Source organism: Ovis canadensis, chromosome 2 (assembly GCF_042477335.2).
Source record: "Ovis canadensis isolate MfBH-ARS-UI-01 breed Bighorn chromosome 2, ARS-UI_OviCan_v2, whole genome shotgun sequence".
Classification (NCBI taxonomy): Eukaryota; Metazoa; Chordata; class Mammalia; order Artiodactyla; family Bovidae; genus Ovis; species Ovis canadensis.
The window spans coordinates 44023583-44050482 of NC_091246.1; the positions used below are offsets into that span (position 1 = coordinate 44023583).

At 50.1% G+C, this 26900-nt stretch overlaps 2 protein-coding genes across 13 annotated transcripts; both read right to left on the bottom strand.

The window, feature by feature from the left end:
• Positions 1 to 12909, bottom strand: FGF17 (fibroblast growth factor 17). 3 transcript variants are annotated; one of them, XM_069574038.1, is made up of 5 exons: positions 12858 to 12909; positions 5275 to 5311; positions 2147 to 2291; positions 1870 to 1976; positions 1 to 817 (listed from the first exon to the last, which is right to left on the bottom strand). In XM_069574038.1, exons 3-5 carry the CDS (start codon positions 2268 to 2270, stop codon positions 524 to 526), a joined length of 525 nt encoding a protein of 174 aa, XP_069430139.1. In that variant the 5' UTR covers positions 2271 to 2291; positions 5275 to 5311; positions 12858 to 12909; the 3' UTR covers positions 1 to 523. The 3 variants fall into 3 exon arrangements, with proteins under 3 accessions (XP_069430139.1, XP_069430137.1, XP_069430136.1); XM_069574036.1 differs by lacking the exon at positions 12858 to 12909 and adding an exon at positions 5478 to 5999; XM_069574035.1 differs by lacking the exon at positions 12858 to 12909 and adding an exon at positions 5478 to 5924 and having other exon boundaries at positions 2147 to 2324.
• Positions 11171 to 25788, bottom strand: NPM2 (nucleophosmin/nucleoplasmin 2). Of its 10 annotated transcripts, none has more exons than XM_069574040.1 (8): positions 25557 to 25788; positions 25260 to 25339; positions 25029 to 25114; positions 24657 to 24782; positions 14093 to 14183; positions 12858 to 13006; positions 11498 to 11527; positions 11171 to 11375 (listed from the first exon to the last, which is right to left on the bottom strand). In XM_069574040.1, the coding sequence occupies exons 1-7, from the start codon at positions 25559 to 25561 to the stop codon at positions 11516 to 11518; spliced, it is 549 nt and encodes a 182-aa protein (XP_069430141.1). In that variant the 5' UTR covers positions 25562 to 25788; the 3' UTR covers positions 11171 to 11375; positions 11498 to 11515. The 10 variants fall into 10 exon arrangements, with proteins under 10 accessions (XP_069430141.1, XP_069430145.1, XP_070148322.1 ...); XM_069574044.1 differs by having other exon boundaries at positions 25538 to 25788; XM_070292221.1 differs by having other exon boundaries at positions 25065 to 25114; positions 25538 to 25745.
• Positions 25789 to 26900: the final 1112 nt, after the last annotated feature.

Sequence of the window (26900 nt, forward strand, 5' to 3'; positions counted from 1 at the left end):
TTTGCAAGAAAATGGTTTTATTCCGGGGCTGGGAGTTGAGGGATTGGGGGTGCAGGCCTGGGTAGTGGAATGTGAAGAATGGCCAGCGCTCTTTTTTTTTTTTCTCCCTCTTTTTTTTTTTCTGAAACCAAAACAAAAGTCCCTTCCTACCGTCTGGCCAGGAAGAATTCGGAGGCTGGGGGCAGACTGAGGGAAATGGGGAGGAGAATTTGAGGAACCTTGAATCCGCTGACTTTCCCATTCGGTTCAGGGAGACTGACTTTTCTACCTTCCTTCCTGGGGGCCCGCCCCACCCTCAGGGGAGACTCCAGCGTGGGGCCCCGGGGAGCCGCCCTGGTTAGTGGCAGTCCTGCCCCTTTCCAGCGGGGGTGGGGTGGGGGTTGTGCGGCTGTGATGCTCGGTGGTCCTCAGCATCCCCCTTGGGGGCTCTGGCTCCCCGGCCCCCACCCCAGCCCAGTCTTTGGATTAGGAAGGGAGGGGAACGGGAAAGCCCGAGAGCGAGGGGCGGCGTCCCCGGTCCCGACTACGTCAGGGGCTGTGGCCTCCGCGTGCGCTTGGTCCGGCGGGTGGGGGCCGAGCCCACGAACTCGAACTGTTTCTGCCTCTCGGCGTGGTTGGGGAAAGGCAGCTGGCCCTGGTAGAGGCGCTTGATGAAGTGAGCTTCTCGCTGGTTCTGGCGGCTGCGGGAGGCCTGACGGGGCCGGCCCTGCCGTGTGAAGGCCATGAACCAGCCCTCGTGCCGGGCATTCTGGAAGGCCGTGTAATTGTTCTCCAGCACAATCTCGGTGAACACGCAGTCTTTGCTCTTCCCGCTGGGCTGCCGGGGGGGTAGGAAGGAGAGAAGGGGAGTTTGTCTGCCCACCTTGGGTGGCGTGTCTGCCTCATGGGCCTGTGTTATAGGACCAGGGAGGGAACCACAGAGACTGGGAGCCCAAGAATGTCTGCCTGGTGAGGTGGGCACTCTTGATGGAGAGGCAAAGGTGGAGGGAGGAACAAACTTTGATGAAGTCGGACCTGAACTTAAACACAACCTTGTCCTTTAAGTTGTACACCTCAAGCAAGGTATGTAGCCAGACTGAGCCTTGGTTTATCCAGCTGGGGGTAATGATCAGGGTAACTATGCAGTTCAGTGCACACTCAGTGGGCACTCATTAAGCAGAACAGTCCTCCATCTGGGTGAATGGTGTTGCTGGGCGGAGGGAGGATAGGCAACAGTGTGATGGAAAGAAGGGGTAAACGTATGTAAAACACCAACTATGTCGAGAACCAGGCATCCACCCATCTGGCTCTATAGATAATCTTGACACTATGCCCATTTTACAGATGAGAAGACTGAGACTTGACAAAAATAAGCAAATATTTGAGAACAGCCAGAATCAGAATGCAGGATGGGCTGATGCAAAAGGAAGTGGAATTCTCCCTGCACAACTCTGGACCCACCATTGCAGAGAGAGTGACTAGCGGTTACACTAGTAAGTGGTTAGTATGAATTTTGCCACTTGGAGCCTGTGGACTCCACTTACCTTGGGCAGGGGTTAAGAGGGGAACTTCTGGCCTTCTCAACACTGATCAGCCCTTAGCCCTCAACACGAGGGCTGGCACGTGATGTAGGTGCTAAAATTCTTCCTCACTATACTGAGAAATTACCCCATAAACCAGAGCCAAGGATCCTTATGGATCAGCCAGTGTTCTCAGAGGACTTTTAGACCCACAGGTACTAAAGGGATCAGAGAGAGGCTGAATGGTGGGGTGAGAGAAGTCACAGTTCTGGGTGGGGCCCGGCAGAGGGTGGTGGGATGCTGCAGGACCCGGCCTGCCCTCACCCCAGGAAGATGACTCATTTGTTACTCCCTGTCCCCCAGGCCTCACCTTTCCGATGAGCTTGCCCCTCTTATTCATACAGATGTATTTCTCACTCTCAGCCCCCTTGATGCGCACCCGGCTTCCGAATGTGTCCGTCTCCACTATGAGCTTGGCTGTGGGGAGGGGGAGAAACCTCCGTCCATTGGGGCTGCCAGCCCAGGGGTGCAGCGGGGGGGCCTGACCTCTGAGTTTGGGGTGGGGGTGAGGGGCATGGGGAGGCCCTTGGATCATGTGAGGCCAGACAGGGGTGTGGGGATGGCCTCCCATGAGGGCTGGGTCTCACCAAACTTGTTGCCATCCTCGGCGGTGGCGGAGATGCGACGCCCGGTGACCTGCACGTGCTTGCCGCTGGTCCGGCTGTAGAGCTGGTACTCACGGATCTGCCGCCGGCTCAGCTGGTCAGTCATGGCGCCCTGGTCCCTCACGTACTGGTTAAAATTAGGAGACGGGTGATTCTCCCCCTTTGCGGTTACCAAGGGAAAAATAGTGTCAATTTGCTTTGGGTGACACCACCGCAGGTCTATCCGGGGGAGGGGTGCGGAGGTGAGTGTGGTGAGGGCAGGTCATTTGCCCTGTGAAGTAGGGGGGGTGGGGGAAGGGGGCACCTGGCCGTGCCCTTCCCAGGCCAGTGTGTGAACCAGTCATCATGATCTCTTGGCTCCTCGTCTGCCCTGGAGCAGAGGACCGGTAGCTGCCCAGGCTCGAGGGACACTTGGGGACACAGTTCAGGTCTGGAATGGTGACCCTGGGAGCTGGAGGGAAGCTTCAAGCTGGTGCTATATGATCTCTGTGATCTAGGGAGGAGGGGCATGGGGCCACACAGCTGATTAGTGACAGACCCCTGCTCTGCCTCTAGGATGGGAGCTTGTCCCTTCTCCAAAATGCCAGGGGCTTGGTTCTGTTAGCCAGGGTGACCAGATGTCTCCCCAGTCCTCTGCACAGCCCAGGCCTAGCACATGCACACACATAGATGTGTGCACGCTCACACATGTATGTGCACACACAGCAGCTGGTCTATGGACCACTGTGGGGGCACTGAGACTCTTCTCTGTAGCTCCTGCAGGGCCCCTGGAAGCATTTCTTTACACCTCTTTACACTGCCAACCAAGAACTCCTGAGCTCACGCCCATCTCCTCTGCCACTCCCCCTGGGTGCTCAGGGCCCTCAGAGAAGCCATTGCCCCATCCAGCATTCCTCCCCGCTCTAGGGTTGAGCGGCCTCCCTCGTGGAAGAAGTGGAGAGGTACTACCAGCGGGGGCCCAGGGGCTGTTCTGGGAGGCCACCTGCCCGAGCCACAGAGGCTCATGGCCAGTCGGGGGTGATGCTGCCTCCCACTGCTTCCCCAGCGGGGAAAGGGGCTGTTGCCACCATGCATTGTGCTCCATACAAAGCCAGGACAAGTGCATGGTCTCTCCTTATCCATCTGCAGCGCTGAATGGGAAAGAAGCAGACCACTTCCTGCCTGCTCACTCTCTGGCAAGGTGCACACCTGGATGACATTTCACAGCTGCTGGTGACAGCTCCAGCTCTAGCTCTAAAATGTTTCTCCACGTGGATCCTGCTGGCCTGTGCTGGGGCAGCCTTTCCATGCCCCAGGTTCCTGAGTCCACCTTGATCCCAGCTCAATCACAGCCATCTGGACAGAGCTAGACCCCCCAGCCCCAGCATCTGTACGGGGCCTGTGTCTCCTGGAGGGAGGGGTAGGAAGTATCAGCTTGGAGGAAGTGGGAGGTGAGGGAGCAGCTCCAGGCTGACAGCGGAACCTGCGGAACCTGCGCAGGGTTAACCCTTCATGTGTGTGTGTCACTGCCCAAGGCGGACCCCAGCTCCCCACAGCCTGGGAGTGTTGCCACAACCCCATCCCGTGGGAGCAGGGTCTGCCCATCCCACTTCTCCACGGCCCTGAGAAAACCTAAGGCCAGCATTTGGGGTGGGGGACCTGCCTCCGTGCCAGGGGGAGGGGGTCCGGGCCGTCCCCAGCCCCAGCCTCCTGGCCCAGGTTCAGACCCTCCGCCCCTCTTGGCGGGCAGCCTCCTCCTGTCTGTCTGTTCCAGGTCAGGAGCAGAGAGGGGGCCCCCTCTCCCAAACCCCCTCCTCTCCCCATCCCCCTTCTAACCCTGCACAAAAGCAGCCCCACGCCCCCCCACAGCCCACAGCCCACAAGTCGCTCTCCCCGCGGGACCTGGCCTGTCCCTTTCATGTTCCCGCTGCGGGGTGGGGGTTGTGGGGGACCTCCCCTTCCCCTGCCGCAGACAGCTGCTTGTCAGACGGCTCCTCAAGCATGGCTGTGGTCCGGCCTGCTGGCCCCCCCACCAAGGGGGGCGAGGGGGCACTTCAAGGGGGAAAGGACAGCTTTGCCACCTTCCTGGAGTCCTGAATGGGGCCTCAGCCAGGCCATAAACGCCTTGGCCAGCAGCACCATTGTGCTAATTCCCCCTCCTGAACAGGTTGGGCCCACCCCCAGCCCCCTCCTGGCCGGGCTGGGGGCTTTCTTCTTGCTCTCCCTGGATGTGTGAAGCAAAAGGCCTGGAACGGGGGCTAGAGCAAAAGGGGGAAGGAAAAGGGGGGGTGTCTCTCTCTCTCCCACCCCCCCACCGCTTCAAAGGCAGCCCCTTTCCCTCGCTCAGAGAAAAGGCATTTACCTTCAAAAAAAGTCCCCACTGGCTATGAAGAGAAGCCGGCCTCTGGCCTGGGAAAGCCAAGCGATGTCTCCCCAGAGCGGTTCTGGACCAGTGCATTTTAATAGCTGCACTTTTATGGAGAATCACAAAAAGGGACCGAGCCTCGCACGGGGGGCTGAGGCTGGGGGGAGGCTGACTTGGGGTTGGGGGCTGTGGAGAAGCAAACCCTTGAATCTTGTCCCATACAAACCTCTGGGCTTGACCTCATTGCCCTATAGGTAAGGAGTCGCCCGCCCTGGCTGGGCATTCTGAGTGCCCACGAGATGCCCCCCAGGACTATGACTGGCAGGATATCTGTGTTGGTGGGAGTGGGGTGGGGTGCGGGGTGCACACAGGTGGTTTTGCATGGAAACCTGTCCTTTCTCGGGAACTTGCAAGTATTGATACAAGCCTCACCTGAGCCATCACCTCTGCCCTCTTCCAACCACTGCCGGGCTCCATCCCTCAGGCTTGGCTGCCCCTGTGCATTTAGCCTTGGGGGGAACCCAGTGTGGAGGGATGGAGGGAGCGGAAGAGACCCCAGGGGAACTGGGCTGAAATGAAAACGTCTGTCAATCCCCAAATCTCCTACCCCATGCCATCCCAGCCCCACAAACCTGAGTCTTCTGCACCACGGAAGAGGCCAGGATATGCTTCTGTCCACCGAAAGGAGACTGTACCCCACCCCCGCATTGGTACGGTGAGAGAGATGGGGAAAAGCTAGGTGGGGGTCGGGGGGATGCCCACCTACCTGAGTTTGACAGCAGAGAATCAGCAGCTGCAGGCACCTGTGTGGGAGACAAGGTGGACCTGGTTGTGGGTGCCGGAACAGCCAGCCAAAGGGCACACCAGGTGCCCATCCTGCGGTCCTTGTGGCAGTCCCGGGACCATTAAGTCTGCCCCCGAGGCTGGAAATGGCAACAAGACAGCGGGGTCCTACAGCAGTGCACTTACAGTGTGAGGTTGGGCAGCAAGCGGGCGGCTCCCATTGCCGGAGAGATTTCTTGGGGCTGTTTGCCCTCCTGCCCCCAAAGTCAGGAGCAGATGTGGGCAGTCCCCAGGGGCAGAGTCCCAGAGAAGCCAAGGTCTCTTCGAGCCACAGGTTTTCAGTGAAGAGGAGAGAGAGGGGAGGAGGAGAGAGGGGCGGAGGGGGGAGGGGGAGGAGGGTATAATTGGGAGACTGAGGTGTGAGGAGTCCACCTTCCCAGCCAGTGAGACTGCAAAGCGCAGCCACTGGCGGGGCGCTGCCAGCCTCTGGCAGGGCTACCCAAGCGCAGAGGATGGAGCTGCTGGGGGCTTTGGATCAGGAAGACAGGCTCCCGTGTTGTTCCAGACCCTCAAGGACCTCAACAACAGGGTCCCTCTTCTCTCCTCCTCCTGGCCCACCTCCTCAAGGGTGAGCTGCAGGTATCAATCAGTCCAGGCCTGGGGTCGCTGATTCTGGCTCTCTGGGTGTAAATTACCAGGAGCAGCCTTAAAAGGAGGAACCTCCCTCCAGGGGGCAGGAGGTGGGCTTGGCTAGGCGCTTCCACTGCCTCTGTCACCCCTTGCTCCCCCTATCTGCTGTCTGACCACCAGGAAGGAGGGGTTAAGGCTCTCCTGACTAGCAGCAAATAGGGGGTGCTCCAGCGTGGGAGCCAGGGGCAGGGAGACCGCTCAGCTGGGGCTTTGGGTGGATCCCCTGGAGGAGAGCAGGCATCAGCCGCTTGCCTCTGGGTCTCCGCGGTTTCCTCTGAGAGATGGGCACAGTGATGCCTCAGGATGTTGGAGGACCCAGTGATATTGTCACGCTTAAGCAGAAGCCAGAGATATATCTTCTGGGCCCCACTTGGCATTCCCCTCAGGCCAGCAGCCATCTCTAGTGCCTCTGGGAGCTGAGAGGAACCTGGGGCCTCCTCTTCTCGTACCCCAGCAGCTGTCTGGGATAAAGTGCCCAGCAACCTCCCAGTGGTCCCACTGCCTGGTACCATGCCAAGTATCACCCCATTCTGCAGGTGAGAAAACTGAGGCACACCGATAGGTCATTTGTTCAGGATCACCCAGCTAGTCCCTGGTGGCTCAAATGGTGAAGAATCTGCCTGCACTGCAGGATACCCATGTTCAATCCCTGGGTTGGGAAGATCCCCTGAAGAAGGAAATGGCAACTCACTCCAGTATTCTTGCTTGGGAAATCCCGTGGATAGAAGAGCTCAATGGGCTACAGTTCATGGGGTCTCAGAGTCAGACATGACTGAGCGACTAACACACATTCACATAGCCATCTAGCAAATGATGTGGTCAGGTTTCCAAAGTCCCTGCTCTTTCTCCTCCACTGTGCATTCTTTCTACTGTGTCCACACCCTCCCGGCCCAGCACAGCACCCATTCAACATGACCCAATATCCCTGGTCCTGGAAGCTGATGAGCGACGGACTCTACACCAGGGTTCCTTCCCTGCAGAAGGTGGCTGATGGTGGCTGTGGGAGGGGGCTAGTGCTTAGGGGGCATCTCTGAGGGAAGCTCACACTTCAGCTCTAGGCTCCCTGGAGGTCACAGTGCCCCCAGCTTGGGAAGAGAAGGGGAAGTGCTGGCTGGGGATTTATTTACCTAAAGAGATGAGGCAAAGGGAGAAACTCTCACCTTCAGGCCTCCTTCTCACCTTCCTGAGCTGGAACAATCCACAAAGTTGTCTGCCACCCCTCCCCACCCACCAACAAGCAGGGACACCTCCGGGTCCAACTCCATGCTCACTCCCAGCTCCACCCCAGGTGCCCCGCTGGGAGCTCAAGGGTGAGTTGAGCCTGAGCTGGCCTGGGGGGTGCAGCCTCGGCCCTGGCCCTGATCTTTGTAACTATGTGCCCGAGTTGGAAGCAGTCAGCATGTTTGCTTGTATGCTCAGTCACCTCAGTCGTGCCCAACTCTTTGCGACCATACGGACTGTAGCCTGCCCAACTCCTCGGTCCGTAAGATTCTCCAGGCTGGAGACGATTACTGGAGAGGGTTGCCATATTCTCCTCCCACCCACCCAGGGATGGAACCCATGTCTCTTACGTCTCCTGCGTTGGGAGGCGGGCTGTTTACCAATTGTGCCACCTGGGAAGCCCCGGATGCAATCGGAAAGAATGTCAAAACTGGAAGGGATCTTAGGAGATTCTTCACCTGGTCCCACCTCCTCATTTGCCAGCGAGGTCCAGAGAGGGTCTCCCAACTAGTTAGCAGCGCAGTTGGGACAAGGTACCAATGGTCCCCCTGGTTATTTCCATTTTCCACATTGGCACCATTACTAGGGGCCCCATTTAAACTCTGTCTCTCCCATGGCAACGTCCTGATTCTAACTCTCCACTGATTGGTGCCGGCTCCCTCTATGGAAGCCATGCCCTCATCCTCACCTGCTCTTACTCCCTGGAAGAGTATTAAGAGCTACCTTCTTCTGACCTCAATCCCTAGGACTCACAGGTAAGAGCAGAGAGGCTTAACCTTGGGGTCTGGGGTGATGGGGTAAGCTCGGGGAATGGAAGGCAGTGAGGAGAGGCAGGTGTGAGGAGTTCCATCCAGGTCCAAGGTCTCTGAGCCAGAGAGCCTGGTTCCTGTCAGTGGGGGAAGGGCCTGCTCTAACTGGCCAGCCCCCAGCCCAGCCTGGGTCTCCATGGTAACAGATGCCCGCTGTCAAGCTTGGCCTTGGGGCTCAGCCAGGGGGCTGGTGCCAGGGACTCTGGGGCACTGCTGGGTAGCCTGTTCGTGCTCTTCATCCCTTCCTATTCTGCACCTGCAGGCCTGGTTTCTGACTCTGTTTGCTTCTTTACCCCGTGGGAACCCTAGTGATGGGCCCCAAGTGAGGAATGTTTCAGACCCGGCCTCTGAATTTTATCCTCCTTCCCTGGCCCAGGTCCTTCCAGGCTGTGTGACCTGTGGCAAGTTCCTTCACCTCTCTGGTCTCAGCTTCCTAATTTTTCAAAAGGAAATGGCCACAAGCGACGATGTCAAAACTACCATCCATCACATCAGCTAAGAGGAAGGACACTTCCTGCAAGAGCTACAGGAATGAGGGAGAGAGAGGCAGAGACCCTCTTATGTAGTCCATCCTCAGTCTACCTAAACTTTGACTTTCTCCCCTGATATGAGGGAGCTGGGAGGGGGCAGAAGGGTAGAGTTCATTAACATTTATGGGGGGTGGCAGGAGGTGCTAAGGGGAGTGAGAAGTAGCCTGGGCCCTGGTGGTTAATCCCATCCCCTAGTGCCAAGTTCAACACCCCCCCCAGCGGAGACGTCTCACGCCTGCCTCTAGCAGCCCAGCTTGTGCAGACAGGCGGCCACCTGCAGGCCTGCCACTTGTCACCACCTGCTCGACCTCAGCCCACCCCTTTCCTGTTGACAAACAGAAGAGGTTGGGCCGAGGAAGGGTGAAGGGCAAAGGCCTCTGCTCCAGTGCAGATCCCCCCATCTTTGCTATTTGATCCCCACCACCAGCCAGCACGTGGAAATCAAATATCAGCAGTCTAGCTGTTGACTGCCTGTGGCTGAGTCAGAGGAAAGGAGAACAACAGTGGCGCATGCCTGAGGCTGAAGCAGGGAAGAAGGCCCTGAGGGGAACATAGGCTTTGCTATAACTGAGCTCTGGAGCTGCCCGTCCTGGGCAAGAAGATCACACACGGACTCAACTCTAACCCCTGCTCTCAGTTTGAGACTTCCCAATGCCCTCCAACTTTCATGTCTCCCTCTCACCCACAGGGTGGTTAAAAACAGGGCCAGACTATCTGAGCCTGAATCCTGGCTGTGTGACTTTGGGGCAAGTTGTTTAACCTCTCTGTACCTCACTTTCCACATCTGAGAAATGGGGCTAATAATACCCTCCTCTGGGCAGAGTCATGAGGATTAAAGGCATGAATCCATTGAAGGCACTCAGAGCAGTGCCATCACCGCAATCACATCAGCCTTCTTTCTGCCCATATCTCTGTGCTTGTTCCGCCTCAGGCCCTTTGCACCCTCTGCTCCTGGGAATGTCTTTCTGCCAGCTCCACACGTAGCCATCATCCCTTTCCTGTCCATGCTCTCCTTTGAGGCACCTTCTCAGATCTAACTGAACAGCCTACCCCCGCCATTGAAATTAGCCTATTCTACTTCCTCCACAGTGCTCGACGGTCATTGAAATTACGTTGTTGGCTCTTTGTTTCTACTAGACCTGGGCCACTTGAAGGAATTTGTCTTGCCCGCCCCATATCTTGGTGGCATGAGGCCACAGTCAGTGCCAGCTGCCTACCTGAAGCCAGACCTGATGTCCCTTGTCACTCTGGGTGACTGAGGTCAGTGCCGTGTCCTCCCTTGTTAGAAGGCAGGACAAAACTCACATCTGCCTCATGGGGTGTAGAAAGCAGAAGCAAGAACGCCAGCCCTGGACTTCCCTGGCAGTACAGTGAATAAGAATCTGCCTGCCAATGCCGGGGACATGGGTTTGATTCCTGGTCTGGGAAGATCCCACGTGCGGCAGAGCAGCTAAGCCCATGTGTCACAACTACTGAGCCTGTGCTCTAGGACCTGTGACCCGCAACTACTGAAGCATACGTGCCTTTGGGCCCATGCTCTGCACCAAGAGAAGCCACCGCAGTGAGAAGCCCGAGCAGGGCAACTAGAGAGGAGCCTCCACTGGCTGCAACCAGGGAAAAGTCCGTACAGCAATGAACACCCACCCAGCACGGCCAAAAGAACCCAAAAAGTGCCAGCCCTGCCCACCTCTACCTCTTTCTGGCATCAAGAGAAGCTGAATAGGGAGACTGAAGCCTGCCTTTCTGATGCAGGTGTTCAGAGACCTCCAGCCTCCTGGAACCCATACTTGGGGGTCCTAGGGAGGGAGGGCAGGGCCAGTTCCCCATTGGTCCACTTCAGCCTGGCCAGTGGGGTGCTGATTAGAGGCAAGGAGAAGCTCAGAGAGGTTGTACAAGTAGACCCCAATGGGACAGCCACCTGCATGTCACCATGGTTGAACCTGGCCTCAAAGTGGCTCTGCAGGCTGCTGGGAGCAGAAGCCCAGAGCCAGGCAATGAGTCATTCACCCCCCTTCCAATCCTCTGTTAGCCTCAAGCCAGCAATTTACTGAGCCCTGTTCTTGTGGCTCTGGCTGCTGCCCTCAGGGAATGCTAGCCTGGGAGTTGAAAGTGTTCACTGCCCACCTTCTGGAAGAGACCTTCTAAAGGCTTCAGGAAGCCTGCCTGTCTCCCCACTTGGGAGGTTCCCTTGAAGGTACAGACTGACACAGACCTTCGCCCTGTGAGGAGCTCCCCCAAAAAAGGATGCAGACTTGGGAGAGCAGGTCTAGGCTGGGCTCTTGAGATGCAGGCTGGCCCCTTCCTGGTTGGGGGGGTGTGGGGGTGGGCAGCTATCACCCCTCAGTTGTGTATCTTGGACAGCCAGGCCCTGCCAGAAGGGAGTGTGGATACAGGAAGACCCACACCAGCTCTAGTCCCTTCTCTCAAAGCTAGGGAAGGGGCTGAGACACTTGGTTCCTCCCCCCAAAGGTGGGAATGGGGGTGATGCCAGGGAAAGAGAGGAAGGTAAAGAGCAGAACATAGCTGGCTGGCGCAGGCATGCCCTGGTGTGCTGGCACAAGGCCTCCCTCTGCTGGACATGTGGGCTCATTGCGGCCGGCTAGGACAGGGAGACACCGCAGAAACAGGGTCCTAGCAAAGCAAACTTTATTGTGACTGTGAGTCAGGGCTTTTCCTGCAGCAACCGAGAGTTGGGGTGAGAGGCTCTTGCACTGCCCCCCCATCATGTCCATCACATTCAGACTCAGCACGGTGGTCTCATGGGTTCTCCCTTGGTCACTGCAGCCAGGCGCTCCTGGCTCCTCATCTCTCTTTAACGTCCTGGCTTTTTAGGTCTGGGTGTGGATTTGGCATATGAGAGAAGAGAGGCTCCAGTGTCCCACCCTCTCCCCATCCTACCGCCTTCCCAGAGACCATCCCCACTTCCCCAGGAGGACGGCCTCTTAGCAATACTCACTTTCCAGCAGGGCTCCCTTTAAGATGGTGTCTGGAATGGGGTGGGGTTGGACAAGGAGCGGGAATACAGATTAGAGAGAGACTCAGCTCCATGCCCATAGCCCCAGGCCCCGTACTAGAGCCCAGGCTGCAGAGTTGAGCCCTGGACACTAACAGGAAGCAGGCACTGTGATTTAGAGGTTCACTTCTCCACCTGTCACCTGCCAGGAACCAACTCTCTATTTTTAAAAATTATTTTTTGGCTGTGGCACAAAGCATGCAGGATCTCAGTTCCCCAACCAGGGATCAAACCTGTGCTCCCTGCAGTGGAAGAATGGGGTCTTAACCATTGGACCCTCAATGGAAGTTCCTGACTCTTTTCAAAACAAGATTTTTTTTTCTCTTAAACTTCTATCTGCTTTACTTGTGTATAAGACACAAATATTTCTTTCTCATCATAAAAGATGTTAACCACCTTGCACAAAATATAGCAAATAGAGATGAGAATATACTACCTATAATATTCTTTACCTCCTACCAATATTAACATTTTTTTTCCATTCAGAACTTTTTCTTTTGTTTGTTCTGAAAACATGTGAAATAAAATGAAAATAATATCCTGTTCTCTGAATTCCATAAACACTTTTCAGGTTGCTATATTCTTCATGGGCATTATGTTGCATTCCATTGAGAAGACGTGACAGTTTAAGCAGTTGTTACACAGATGGATGTTAGAATGCTTCCATTTTATACTATTATTAGAATAATGAAGTGATAAGTTTCTTAGTGCACATGTTGTTTAGTTGCTAAGTTGTGTTGGACTCTTTGTGACCCCATAGACTGTAGACTTTCAGACTCCTCTGTCCGTGGGATTTCCCAGGCAAGAATACTGGAGTGGGTTGCTATTTCCTTCTCCAGGGGATCTTTCCAACCCAGGGATCGAACTTGAATCTCCTGCATTGGCAGGCAGAGCCACCTGGAAATAATTTCCCCCATATTTCAGATGGGGTTCTTTAGGAACTGCCGTAAGTGGAGTGAAATCAGAAGAACTGCTTAATCCTTTCAAAAAGGCTCTGCCAACCGACAGTAGCAGCCCACTGTGTCCCCGCGTACCACACACCTGCAGACACGTGTAGCATTCTCCTTCAAGCACTATGTATCTCTGTTAAAAGAGATACTAATTGTCGGTTAATTTAATAGATGGAAAGAGTTACCTTACTGCCTCGTCTTTTTTTTCCACCTTTTTTTCCTGGAAACCAACACGAGCATTAGGGGGAGTCTGGCCGAGGCCAGGGCCAGAGAAGACGGGCTGAGCATTTGGCAGGGGGTGCCTGGAGCCTCTGCCCAGGTTTCTGGGGAGCCCTGGGGCAACCCTCCCTCACCTTGCCAGCACTTGTCTGCTTCTGGGGTGCCAGCCTTTTCACTTGTTTGATGGGCGTCTCCTCCAGGAACATATCTTCATCGTCGTCATCATCATCTTCCTCCTCCTCCAGGTCATCCTCCTCCTCTTCCACTTCCTCCCAGGATCCATCTGAAATGTCAGCGATGGCATGGGAGATGGGGCAGGGCCTCGGGGCCCTGGGACCTGGGACCTCTGCCCAGCTCCCCTTCCCAGATCTCCCAGTTTTGGAGTGGGAAGCATTTGCCTGCCCGCCTCCCGAAGACACTCTCTGGCCTCCCTGACAAAGTGCAGCTCAAGTGGGTGAGGCTGAGGGTGGGGGCAGGGTGAGGTACAGCTCTGGCGGCAGGAGGGGATGTGGGAAGGAGCATGTGAGAGGAGGAGGGGGAAGGTGGGGACACAACAGCCAAGGAGCTCAGGCCTGATCCTGAGGGAGGCGGAACCTGCCTGGGGTTTGGAGCAGGAGAGAACCCTGATGAAAGCAGCACCGCTGGACAGAGAAGAAGGCAGTTAAAGGGACCTGACGAGCACAGCCATCTGCCGGGGACCATGGCACTGCTACAGCTCCATGTTGGGTTGGCCAAAAAGTTCGTTTGGGTTTTTCCGTAACAGCAAACAGAAAACCTGAAGGAACTTTTGGCCAACCCAATACTTCCCAGGTGGCTCACTGGTAAAGAATCTGCCTGCCAATGCAGGAGAGGTGAGTTTGCTCCCTGGGTTGGGACGATCCCTAGAGAAGGAAATGGCAACCCACTCCAGTATTCTTGCCTGGAGAATCTCACGGACAGAGGAGCCTGCTGGGCTTTGTCCATGGGGTCACGAAAAGTCAGACACAGCTCAGGGACTGACCAATAATACTTCATAGCAGGTAATGTTTAAATGTGTGCTGCCACCAGGAATTATGTTCAGTGCTTTTGCTGAATATGGCATGCATTCCTTACAACTAGTCTTGGAAGATGAAACCAAGTATACCCCCACCCTCCCTGGTGTTACAGCTGAGGGGTCCGTGGTCCACAGAGGATGTGGTGGAAGGTAAATGAGAACCGGGGCTAGGACCCGTGCCCACACCTTTGGTCCAGGCTGCTGGTGATTCTGTTGCCTTGGCAACCCTTTCTAACCATTCAAGAATCTATCAAGTGTTTGAGGACCTCTTACGTCCTTGTCCCTGTGCTGGACACTGTACTCGAAGACCTTACTAGGGTCCAAGCTTGGACTTACTGTAATGTTCCTGGCCACAGAGGAACACAGGTCCAGAGCCAGCCCGGAGCTGGAACGTGACTGGAGGGGAAAACTCCAACCCCAGAACGACCTGCAGGGGGAGATGGAGGGGCACGGGGAGGGAAGGAGAGGCAGAGGAGGGGGAGGAAGAGGGGCAGGGTGAGGGGAGGAGGGGGAGACAGGACGAGCTACTGAGACCTGGCACCTGAGATGGGGTGCGGGGGGTGGAATGGAGTGGGGGGGGTTGCCTCAGGCAGAAATACTCAATTTATTCCCTCCCCTCCACCACACACTTCAGGGGTTCCCTGAAACCTTCTGCACTCCCAACCCCCTGGCCTTCCCTGCTGAGGTGGACTCTGTCAGAGAAGAACATGGATCTGATCATTTCATTCCTGCCAAGATCATAGGTGGGCTTCCAAGCTGGGGGGCAGCTGTTAAACAGAGAAATCTTATAGCCATGGACTGTCCTGCATCCTGTCTAATTCTCCCACTGAAGCCCCCTAACCCTCAATGTGATGGTAACTGGGGATGAAGCCTTTGAGACGTAATCAGGGTTGGATGAGGTCATAAGGGCAGGGCCCTCATCATGAGATTAGTGCCCTTAGAAGGCTAGACCAGAGAGCTTGCTTTCTCCCTAGGCTGTGTGAGGACACAGAAAGAAGGTGGCCACCTGCAAGCCAGGAGGAGGTCCCTGATCAAAAAGCAACCATGTGGGCATCCCCGTCTCAGACTTCTAGTCTCCAGAGATGTGAGAAAGAAATGTCTGCTGTTTAAACCACTTATTCTAGTATTTTGTGATTGTGGCCAAGCTGACCAAAGCACTGATGGAATGAGAAAAGCAGATGCAAAGTTATAGTTTCACTATTGCTTAACGGGCTCCCCTGATGGCTCATACAGTAAAGAATCCACCTGCAGGAGACCAGGTGGGAAAAGCCTCTGGAGAAGGGAATGGCTACCCACCAGAATTCTGGAGAATTCCATGGACAGAGGAGCCTGGCAGGTTATAGTCCATGGGATCACAAAGAGTCGGACACGACTGAGTGACTAAGCACAGCACAGTACTGTATTGATTTTCTTTCTACTTTTCCAAAGCCTGCAAATTTTCTAGAGTAACAATAATGATACTTAAGTTCCTTGAGTTCTTACTATGTGCCAGGCCCCATGCTAAGCATTTTACCTCATCTATCTTATGTAAATCTTCACAAGGAGCCCACAAAGGAGGTGCTATTACTTTACAGAGAAGGACGTTGAGGCTTAGAGAAATTAGAGTTCCTATTTCAGACAGGGAGCAGATAAGTGAAAACAAACTCTGCAGCCACAAACACCTAGAAATGGTAGACAAAATGTAATTTGATGTTTTTACTGCTTGCCTGAACAGTAAGACAGAAAAGAGGCTCCCTGTGGTCAGAAAGAGCAGCCCTTGTAGGGGCTGATGCTGCAGCAGAAGGGAAGATGTCTTCCTTGGTGGTCAAGTGGCCAAGAATCCACCTCGCAATGCAAGGGACACTGGTTCCATCCCTGGTCCAGGAAGATCCCACATGCCACAGAGCAACTAAGCCCCATGCTGATCCTGTGCTCTAGAGCCCACCAGTGGCAACAAGAGAAGCCACTGCAATGAGAAGCCCGAACACCACGGCAAAGAGCAGCCACCTCCATTCACCACAACTAGAGAAAGCCTGCACTCAGCAAAGATGACCCAGCACAGCCCCCCAAAGAATAAAATGTCCTTGGCCTGTGACACTCATGTGGACAGGAGACAAACGGCTTGGGCTCAAGAGGGGAGCTGTAATGCAGCCCCTTATGCAGGCTGGGACCCTCAAATGGCTACATCTCAGTAATGGATTGAGGAGAGTGGACTGAAGGACCCCAACCCATCCAACCGGGAATGACCCACCATCAAAGGAGGGAAGCAAGAACTCCCATGTGAGATAACAGAGCCTCTTGTGAGAAGCTAAGAGCTGCGGTTGTACCTGTCACTTACACAGAGTCTGAATTTACTTGGTGGTGACTGCCAAGTTAAGAGAACTGTATAAAACCCCCAGGCTTGTGATATATCTGGGGCAAATAGCAGATGCAAATGAAAGCAGTCTTTCAGGAGACTGAGTTCTTTTCATGCAGAATTCTTTCAGAAAACAGAACCAAACCCAACCAGAAGATGAGTTCACCATCTAAAATTACAAAACACACAAGGAACAACACTGCTGGAAGTACCAGAGGGAAACAGAAGGGCGCAGCCTAGTACAGTCATGAATCTGAGAAAGGAGAATAACAACCTAAGCAACATGAAATAAGTTTGATGAAAACCAATATAAATATAAAATAGGAATATATTTATATAAATGTAAAATAGGAATCAGAACCATAAGAACAAGATATTAATGAAAAGAAAAAGAACCAAAAGCAGCTCCTAGACATCAAAAACATAAGCACTGAAATACTGCAGGGCAGCGGTGGAGACACAGAGAACAGACTGTGGACACAGTGGGGGAAGCAGAGGGTGGGGCGAGTTGAGAGAGCAGCATTGACACTTACATTACCATATATGCAAAACAGATGGCCGGTGGGAATTTGCTGTATCGCTGCTGCTAACTTGTTTCAGTCGGGTCGACTCTATGCGACCCCATAGACGGCAGCCCACCAGGCTGCCCCATCCCTGGGACTCTCAATGCATGAAAGAGAAAAGTGAAAGTGAAGTCGCTCAGTTGTGTCCGACTCCTAGCGACCCCATGGAGTGCAGGCACAGGGAGCTCAAATCTGGTGCTCCGTGACAACCTAGAGGGGTAGAATGGGAGGGAGGTGGGAGGGAAGTTCAAGAGGGAGGGGACAGAAGTATGCCTATGGCTGATTCATGTTAATGTATGGCAGAAACCAACACAATACTATAAAGTAATTATCCTCCAATTAAAAATAAATTTAAATAAAAATTTAAATATGCATTGAAATCAAGTGAACAAATGGTTAAAAAGCAGAGTGAACCAGCTGATAGAATTGATAAGCTGGAGAAGTGCTGGGTAGAAACTACCTAGTATGCAGCAGAGAGAGAGAGAGACGAATAAAATATGAAGATTCGAACATGGTGGACAGATGAGAGGGTCCATTGTACATCCAATCAAAGTTAGGGACTGGAGAGGATGGAGTCAGTGTCCCAAGAAATAACAACTAAGAGTTCTTCAGAAACAATCCAAGACAGATCCTCAGCCATGAATGGGTACATAAAAATGAACCCACACCTGAACATACCATGGTGAAATGACAGATAAGAGCAAAGAAATGATCTTAACATCAGCTAGAGAGGACACATCTTCAAAAAAGAAATGATACACAGACTGAGGATTTCAACAGCAACATCAGAAATCAGAAGAATGGAATCACATTGTCAATGTTTTAATGGTACCCGGGAAGCAAAATAATTATCAGACAATACAGACTTTGTGGTGTTGGAGGAGACTCTTGAGAGTCCCTTGCACAGCATGGAGATTAAACCAGTCAATCCTAAAGGAAACCAACACTGACTATTGATTGGAAGGACTGATACTGAAGCTCCAATACTCTGACCACCTGATGCAAAGAGCCGACTCTTTGGAAAAGACCTTGATGCTGGGAAAGATTCAGGACAAGAGGAGAAGGGGTGGCAGAGGATGAGATGATTAGATAACATCACTGACTCAATGGACGTGAGTTTGAGCAAAGTCAGGACGACAGTGAAGGATAGGGAAGCCTGACATGCTGTAGTCCATGGAGTGGCAGAATTGGACATGATTTAGCAACTGAGCAACAACAACAACAATACAGGCTTTAATTCAATGAGCATTTTAGGAATAAATAAGATCACCACATAAAGAAAAGAATTAGATAAGGAAGATATTTACAATTATACAGGAAGGTAACAATTTTACAAGAAAGATAAACCTGTAAATTATATGCATCAACATAGTCTGGACATTCATTAAACTATAGTACAGTAATCAAGACAGTGTGATATTAGAGGGATAGACACAGATTAAGAGAACATAAGACCTAGAAATAGATCCACACAAATACTTGCAACCTTTTTGACAAAAGTGCAAAATCAATGAAATGGAGGAAGCTTTTCTGACAAATGGAGCTGGAGCAATTGAACGTCCACAGGCAAAGAAATGAACCTTCACCTAAACCTCATGGCATATGTGACCGTGATCATGGACTAAAGTGTAAAATGTAAAACTGTAAGACTTTTGGACAAAAAGCATAGAAAACCTTCATGATCTCAAACTAGATAAAGCATTCTTAGACTTAACATCAAAAGTCATAAAAGGAAAAATTAATACAATGGACCCTATCAAAATTAAAAACTTTTGTTCTGTAAAAGTTCACGTGAAGAGGATGAAAAGAGAGCTATAACTTGGGGAGAAAATATTTGCAAGCCATGTATTTGACAAATGATTAGGGTCTACAGTATGTAAAGAATTAGCAAAACTCAACAGTAACAATGCAATTAGAAAGTGAACAAAAGACATGACCATTTAACTGAACATACAGATGGCAAAAACTGCATGAAAAGATGTTCAACGTCATTAGCCATCAGGGAGATGCAAATTAAAACCACAGTGAGACATAATTACATACATATTGCATGCTAAGTCGCTTCAGTTGTATCTGACTCTGTGCAAACTTATGGACTGTAGCCTACCAAGCTCTTCCATCCATGAGATTCTCCAGGCAAGAATACTGGAGTGAGTTGCCATGCCCTTCTCCTGGGGATCTTTCCAACCCCGGGATCTGAACCCATGTCTCTCATGTCTCCTGCACTGGCAGGCAGGTTCTTTACCACTAGTGCCACCTGGGAAGCTCACATATTGGGATGGTTAAAATAAGAGCTAGTGACAACAAGAATGTCAGTTAGGATGCAGAGAAACTCAGCCACTCATGCATTGCTGGTAGGAATGCAAAATGGTACAGTCACTTTATAAAACAATTAGGCAGTTTTAAGAAACTAAATGTGCACCCACCCTATATGATCCAGCAATTGCACTCCTGGACATTTATCCCAGGAAAAATTGAAACTTAGGCTTATACAAGAACCTATATACAAACATTCATAGAAGCTTTATTTTTAAGAGCCCCAAACTGGAATCAGACTAGTTTTTCCACAGATGACTGGTTGAGCTGTGGTACTTCTGTGCCATGGAATACCAGTCAGCAATAAAAAACACACACACAACTTGAATGAATCTCCAGGGAATATGCTGAGCGGTGGGGATGGGGGGGTACCCAACCCAGTTCCTAAGAAGTTACGTATATCTGATTATATTTCAATGACCATATTTTAGAAATGGGGGACAGACTGGTGGTTGCCAGGATTTGAGGGAGGGTGGGTGGGTGAGGAAAACAGGAGACAGGTGAGTGGTTACAAAGGGAAAACATGCGGGATCTCTGGGCTGTTGAAACTTGGCTATGATATCTGTATCTTGGCTACGATAGTGGATATAAAACTTAGGTGAGGGCTTCCCTGGTGACTTAGTGGTAAAGAGTCCTTCCTGACAATGCAGGAGACACAGGTTCGATCCCTGGTCCAGGAAGATCCCACATGCTGCAGAGCAACTAAGCCTCTGGGCCACAACTATTGAACCTGTGCTCTACAGCCCAAGAACTGACCTACCTAGGGTAAAGCCTGTGCACCCTAGGCTTCTCTGCAACAAGAGAAGCCACTGCAATGAGAAGCCGGTGCACCACTACTAGAGAGTAACCCCCACTCACTGCAACTGGAGAAGAGCCCGTGCAGCAACAAAGACCCAGTGCAGCCAAAATAACAGATAAAATTTAAAAAAGAAACTTAGGTGATAAAGTAGTACAGAACAATACCCATGCGTTGTATCAACATCAATATCTTGGCTTTGATATAGTACAGTTTTGTAAAATGTTACCACTGGAGAAAACTAGGCAAACTATACAGGGATCTCCCAGTATCTTTTCTTATAAATGCATGTGAATCTATAATTATCTAACAATTTTTTTCAATTAAAGAATAAGCATAATAAACAAAATTATGAGAAGAATCTACTGAAACTTTACAATCACAGTAGGAAGTTTTAACACAGTTCTTTTGGTAATCAACAGATTAGGGAGAAAAAATATATATAGGTTTGACTATATAAGCTTGATTTAATGGACATACATATAATCCTATAATACTACCTTGTAGTAAGCCACAAATCAAGTTTCAAATACCACAGAATGTATATATATACATATCTTTGGGAATTAAAAATTCGAAGTAACTCATGCGTCAAATAAGAAATTGTAACTGGGGGGAATTCCCTGGCAGTCCAGCGGTTAAGACTCCACGCTTCCACTGCAGGGGGCGTGGGTTTGATCTCTGGTCAGAGAACTAAGATCCTGAAAGTTTTGAGGCATGGGCAAAACAAACGAAAAAACCCAACAAAACAAAAAAGAATCATAATGGAAATCAGAAAACATTTAAAATAAAATAGTGAAAATATAACAAAACACAAATTAAACGATGCAGTTAAAAAATCTTCAGAGGGAAATTTACAATATTCAAAATAAATAAACAAAATGTACTTGGAAAAAATAAGCTAGAACATGAATGGACTAAATAGCTAACTCAGGTAGTAAGAAAAAGGAACAAAGCAAACCAAAAATCAGGTAACCAGAGAAATTAATAAAATAGAAAATAAGGAAGCAATAGAAAACATCAACAAAATCAAAACCTTGTTCTTTGAAAACAAAAGAAAGGCTGATACCCAGTGATCGAAACGAAGGGAAAAAAGGAAAGATGATAAGCACTAATAAGAGTTTTAAAAAGAGGAATATAATAACAGATATATTCAAGATGAAACAGTTGAAAAAATTTTCCCATTGTCCTCTAGCTTGCATTACTTGGAGATATCTACTCACATCCTTGTCTTCATTCCCCTGCGTGAGATGCCTTTTTTAACTCTGGCTGCTTTTAAGATTTTCTCCTTATCACTGATTTGGAACAATTTGATTATAAGACACACTGAGGTTCATAGAATTTCTTAGATCTGTGGATTTATCATCTAACTAGATGAAAATACACTAATGAGATTAATGGCAAATGAAAAGAAAAATGACATTGAATAAATAAAGACTATCCAAAATGAAATACACAGGAAAAATACTTTAAGACAAAGTGAAATGAAGTGTGGGGCAGGTATTGATAATTGGACTCCTCAGTAGAGATGAGAGAGGAGATGGAACAGAAAAAAAATATTCGAAGAAATAATGCTCAAAAGTTTGCAAATGCTCTAAAAGTCAGATGATCAAAGTATAAAAAAACAAAAGGTAAAACTCAATTATGTGTTATAGAAAAGAAATCAAATTTATACATACAGATGCAGAGGTTTCAGTAAAATAACAAAATAAAAGAATAGGAAAAATACACAAACACTAATACAAAGAGAGCTAGACTGACTATATTAATCAGACTAAATAGACCTCAAAATGTTTGTCAGGGAAAAAGGGAACATTTCATAATGATAAATGGATCAATTAACCAAAAGGATTTAATAATCTTAGAAACACAGAATTTATTAGGATGTACCTAACAAAAGAGCTTCAAAATACATGGAGCAAAACTGATAATCAATAAGAGAAATAGAGAAAAGATACAATGATGGTTGAAGTTTTCAATATTCCTCTTTCAGTGACTAAGAGAGCAAGTGGACAGAAAATGAGTAAGGATTAGAAGGCTCACACAAAATCAACCAACATGAAATAATCAACATTTACATCGCAATATACCCAACCACAGGAGAACACATGTTCTTCAAGTATAAATAAAATATTCACCAAGACAATATATTAGGGGCCATAAAATAAGTCACAACCCTATTTAGATGGAAATCGAATAATGTATATTTTCATACCACAGTCAAATTAAAATAGAAATCAAGTAAAGAATGAATAATGGAAAATCTCTAATTATTTGGAAATTAAAAAGCAAACATACTTCTAAGTACCACAGGGAGTGAAGAATAAAACTAGAAAATAATTTGAACTAAATTAAAATGAATATTCTTAGCAAAATTGGAAGGATGAAGCCAGAAAGATGTTCAGAAGGAAATCATAACATGAAATGCTTATATCCAAAAAAGGTCTAAAAAATAATATAAGATTCATAATGAATAATATAAGATTATGCTGTAAGAAACTAGAAAAAGATGAAATTAAAACAAAAATAAGCAGAAGAAAGAAATTAACAACAGATAGATTAAATACAAAAGTGGATAAACAATAGAGAAAGACTGATGAAGCCAAGATCTGGTTCTTGAAAAAGACTGATACAACTGTTAAACCTAACATAGCGTATCTACAAAAATCTTTTATCTGTCTGAATGGTAAAATACTGAATACTTGCCCTCTGGAAAAAGGCAAGGATAGTCCTGCTCTTACCACTTTTATTCATCATTGTACTTGCTGTCCTAGTCAGTGAAATAAGACAAGAAAAAGAAATGCCAGGTATAGAGATTAAAAAATGAAGATGTTAAACTGCTTTTATTCACAGATGACATGAATAAGAACATAGCAAATTCGGTGGCATTAATAAAGAGCTGTTAGGACTAATATGCAAATTTAGCAAGGTCAGTTAGTACAAAAGCCACCTATATAACTATATGCTAGTACTGAACAATAATAAAATAAAAATTAAAAATACCATTTCTGAACCTACAGCTAGCATCATACTCAATGGAGAAAAGCTGGAAGCATTTCCTCCAAGATCAGGAACAAGACAAGGATGTCCACTCTCATCACTTTTATTCAATATAGTTTCTGAAGTCCTAGCTATGGCTACTCGAAGGTTTTCTAAATAACTATTTACTGGGAGGATATCAGATTTGGGGATGGGGGAAGAGGTCATACATAAAAATTAAGAATTTGGATTTAGTAGGTTAAGTTTGTAATATCTGTTGAAGTGTTAGTTGCTCAGTTGTGCCGAGCTCTTTGCGACCCCATGGACTGTAGCCCACTAGGCTCCTCTATCCATGGGATTTTCCCAGGCAAGAACAGTGGAGTGGGTGGCTATTTCCTTCTCTAGGGGATCTTCCTGACTCAGGAATTGAACCCGGGTCTCCTGCATTGCAGGCAGATTCTTTACCGGCTGACCCACCAGGGATAACTATTAGATAACTGTTAACGTATTGAGTTGGACAGAATATCTGGAGCACAAGAGAGACTGAGTTTACAGGATAAATTTCCAAGTCTTCATTTGTATAGGTGGTCTGAAAAACTATGGGAATGGATAGATCTAGGGAGATCTTGTTGATAGAGGAAAAAAATAGGTTTAAGGGCAGTTTTACACATCAACCTCCCAGATCTTTAAGGGCAGATAATCCTGGTCTTCAAATCACTGTTGTCCACAGAGAAGAAGGGAACACTTTATGCCTCGGTTCATAAGGCTAATACGCTTTGATATCCAAATAAGATAATTTATTACACGCCAAGCTCACTTATGAGTATGTAAGTTTTAAAAAAGTGTCTTATTAACACAGCAAATCTAGAAGTTTATAATACAATCAGTAATGTTTCTCAGGAAGGCAAAGTTGGTTTAATATTATTCTATTACTATAATTTACCACATTAACAGATTAAAGGAGAGAGTGCCCGTGATCATATGAATAGAAACACTTTCAATAACCAATCATGATTAAAAAGAAGAAACGTCAATTTTTCAAAATAGAGTAGGATTAGACAGAGACTTTCTTAACCTGACAAAGGGTATCTACCACATACTTGATACTGAATGGAGAAATGTGAGAAGCATTCCTTTTTTAAAGGAATGAAACAAGGATATCTACCATTATCATTTTACCCACTATTATACTGGAGGTCCTAGCCCATGTACTGGATTAAAAAAGACAAATACAAAAACTGCCATTATTCACAAAGATCTACACAGAAAACTCAAATGACTAGAAGTGAGGATTTCTGGATACACAAGCAGTGTGTAAATTACCAACAGTATACGGTCACCAGCAGTAAACAGTTGAAAAATGGGATTTGAAGAAAAGTTATTTAACTTGCCCAAAGTCACACAACTAGCGAAGAGTGGACTAGAGTTTCCTGGCTGTCCAGTGGTTAGGGCTCAATGAGCACCGCTCCCCTCTCCCCCACAAAATGCAGTGGACTAGGATGGAAACCTGGCTCCCTGCTCCCGGGTCCAGGCTTTTAGTGCTGGGCTATACGCCTCTCTAGGGCTTTCCAGGTGGCTCATTGGTATAGAATTCGCCTGCCAATGCAGGAGACCCAAGTTTGATCCCTGGGTTGGGAAGATGCCCTGAAGAAGGAAATGGCAACCCACTCCAGTATTCTTGCCTGGGAATTCCTGTGGACAGAGGAACCTGGTGGGCTACATACAGTCCATGGGGTCACAGAGTGGGACATGATTTAGCGACTAAACAAAAAATATTTCTCTGGGGCACCAGCTGCACGTCTGTAGGAGCCTGTATACCACCTTTGTGTCCATCTGCACACAAGGGCTGAGGCCTGAGCAGGGCCTCCGCGGGCTGGAGCCAGGGTTTCCTAGGCCCTCAGGGAAGCTCACCATGGGGAGGACCGAGGCCCGAAGCGAGGCCAGGGTGAGGGGCCTCCTCTTCTTGTCCTCCTGGCTTGCCGAGGGCAGGATCTCCACGACGTTCACCTCTTCTTTGGCTTTCTCACCCAGGGAAATCTGAGGGGGGTGGAAAAAGGGACAGGGAGCGTCCTCACCCCCAGGGCGAGGGCGGAGGAGGGAAGCCTGGCTCCAGGTGTGGGGACCAGGCAATGCCGCCTGCTCCTGCGTGTCTGGCCAAGTTCCTCCCTGCCCCCCCCGCCCCCCCCGCCCCCCCCCCCCCCCCCCGCCCCCCCCGCCCCCCCCCCCCCCGCCCCCCCCGCCCCCCCCCGCCCCGTCCCCGCTCCTCGGAAGAGCGGCACCCACCGTACTCAGCAACAGCGCACAGTCCTGCTTCCCCACCTTTTGGGGTTTGAAGGTCCAAGTCGGCCTCTCCTGGTTTAGCTCACAGCCTGCGAAGGGACAGGGAGACAGAGGGCGGAGGGAGGGCTCCAGAGAGGCGTCCTCTCTCTCCCTCCAGCCCTCTCTCTTCCCCCAGAGACGTTCCCTGCCGCCAGGACACCCGCTGCTCCGAGGACACCCTGGGGCCTCACTCACCCCAGAGCAGGCTTAGGGTCTCCTTTTCGGAGGTGCTACTGATGGCACTGCGATTCATGATGCGGGCGGGGGCCGAGCAGCTGCCGAGGAAAGGCCCATTACAATCCCCCGGCTGGAGACCCCGCGCGGAGCGCCCCGAGCGGAAGGGTTGCCCCGCTGGCCCTCCCAGCGCCCCGAGGTGCAGCGCCCGGCACCCGCGGGGAAGGCGGCTCGGTGCCCGGCCTCAGGTCCACCCTACCCTGGGACTCAGCCCTCTCGCAGCCTCTCCTCCACCTCACCGTCCCTAACTCCGCTCACTTCATCGGCTCCTCCTCGGATCGCTTCCCTCTCGGGCTTCCTTACTCCGGCCTTATCGCGGCTTCACCTGAGGGCCCGGCCGCCCACAGCGGGTCGTTATGAAGCCTGGGAAGGGGCCACGGGAGGGGTCTAATCAGCCCCCATCCCGTTCTTCCACTCTTTCCTCCCCTTGGCGCCTCAGAAGCACCTGGAGAGCTTATTAAAATAACAAGCGCTAGGCCCCACCTCCACCGTTTCCTAAGGGGGGAATCCAGAAAACTAGCATTTCTAAACAGGTGCCCAGGTGAGGTGGATGCTGCGGGTCTAGAACCACACCGTGAGAACCGCGGTCCTGACTAATGGGGACTGACTGCGGCCTGAGGCGGGAGCCCGCCCGCGCCCTCCGTGGAGACCCTTTGCCACCTGGTAGGAAGCATAGCCTTGTTCACCCTTCCTTTGCCTTTTTCTGTTTGTTTCCTTTCCCTCCATGCCAAGTGTGGGCCTCTCCCCAGGCCCAGAGGGCTGGACCCCCAGGGCTGTGGTCCCCAAAGATGAAAAGCCCAGTTTCCAAAAGGCTCACTTCTCCCAAGGCCAGGAAGGAGTGGGGATGAGGAAGGGGACAGCAGACGCAGCTGGTGAGCAATGCTCCATGGGGCACAGTGACTCCAGGGCCACTCATCTAACCCCCTCCTCCTCTAAGTGATTCCTCTGTTTGGGAGTCAGAATTAACAAGGAACCTCTCTCATTGTGCATCACTTCTATCCTGGAAACTTCTCACCTACATATAAGCTTCACCGATTTTCAACAAAGGCGTCAAGGAAAAGCATAGTCTTTTCCACAAATGGTGCTGGAGGAATCCCTCTGGAACCCGGATTGGAGTGGAGCTTCAACTGTGCAGGAAAGAGCTTATTTTTTAAAAATACTGACTTTATTGAGAAATAGTTCATATACAAAAATGTACTCATAATAGGAGAGCAAAAAAGTTGGCTTAAAGCTCAACATTCAGAAAATGAAGATCATGCCATCCGGTCCCATCACTTCATGGGAAATAGATAGGAAACAGTGGAAACAGTGTCAGACTTTATTTTTTTGGGCTCCAAAATCACTGCAGATGGTGACTGCAGCCATGAAATTAAAAGACGCTTACTCCTTGGAAGAAAAGTTATGACCAACCTAGATAGTATATTCAAAAGCAGAGACATTACTTTGCCGAGTAAGGTCCGTCTAGTCCAGGCTATGGTTTTTCCAGTAGTCATGTATGAATGTGAGAGTTGGACTGTGAAGAAGGCTGAGTGCCGAAGAACTGATGCTTCTGAACTGTGGTGTTGGGAGAAGACTCTCGAGAGTCCCTTGGACTGCAAGGAG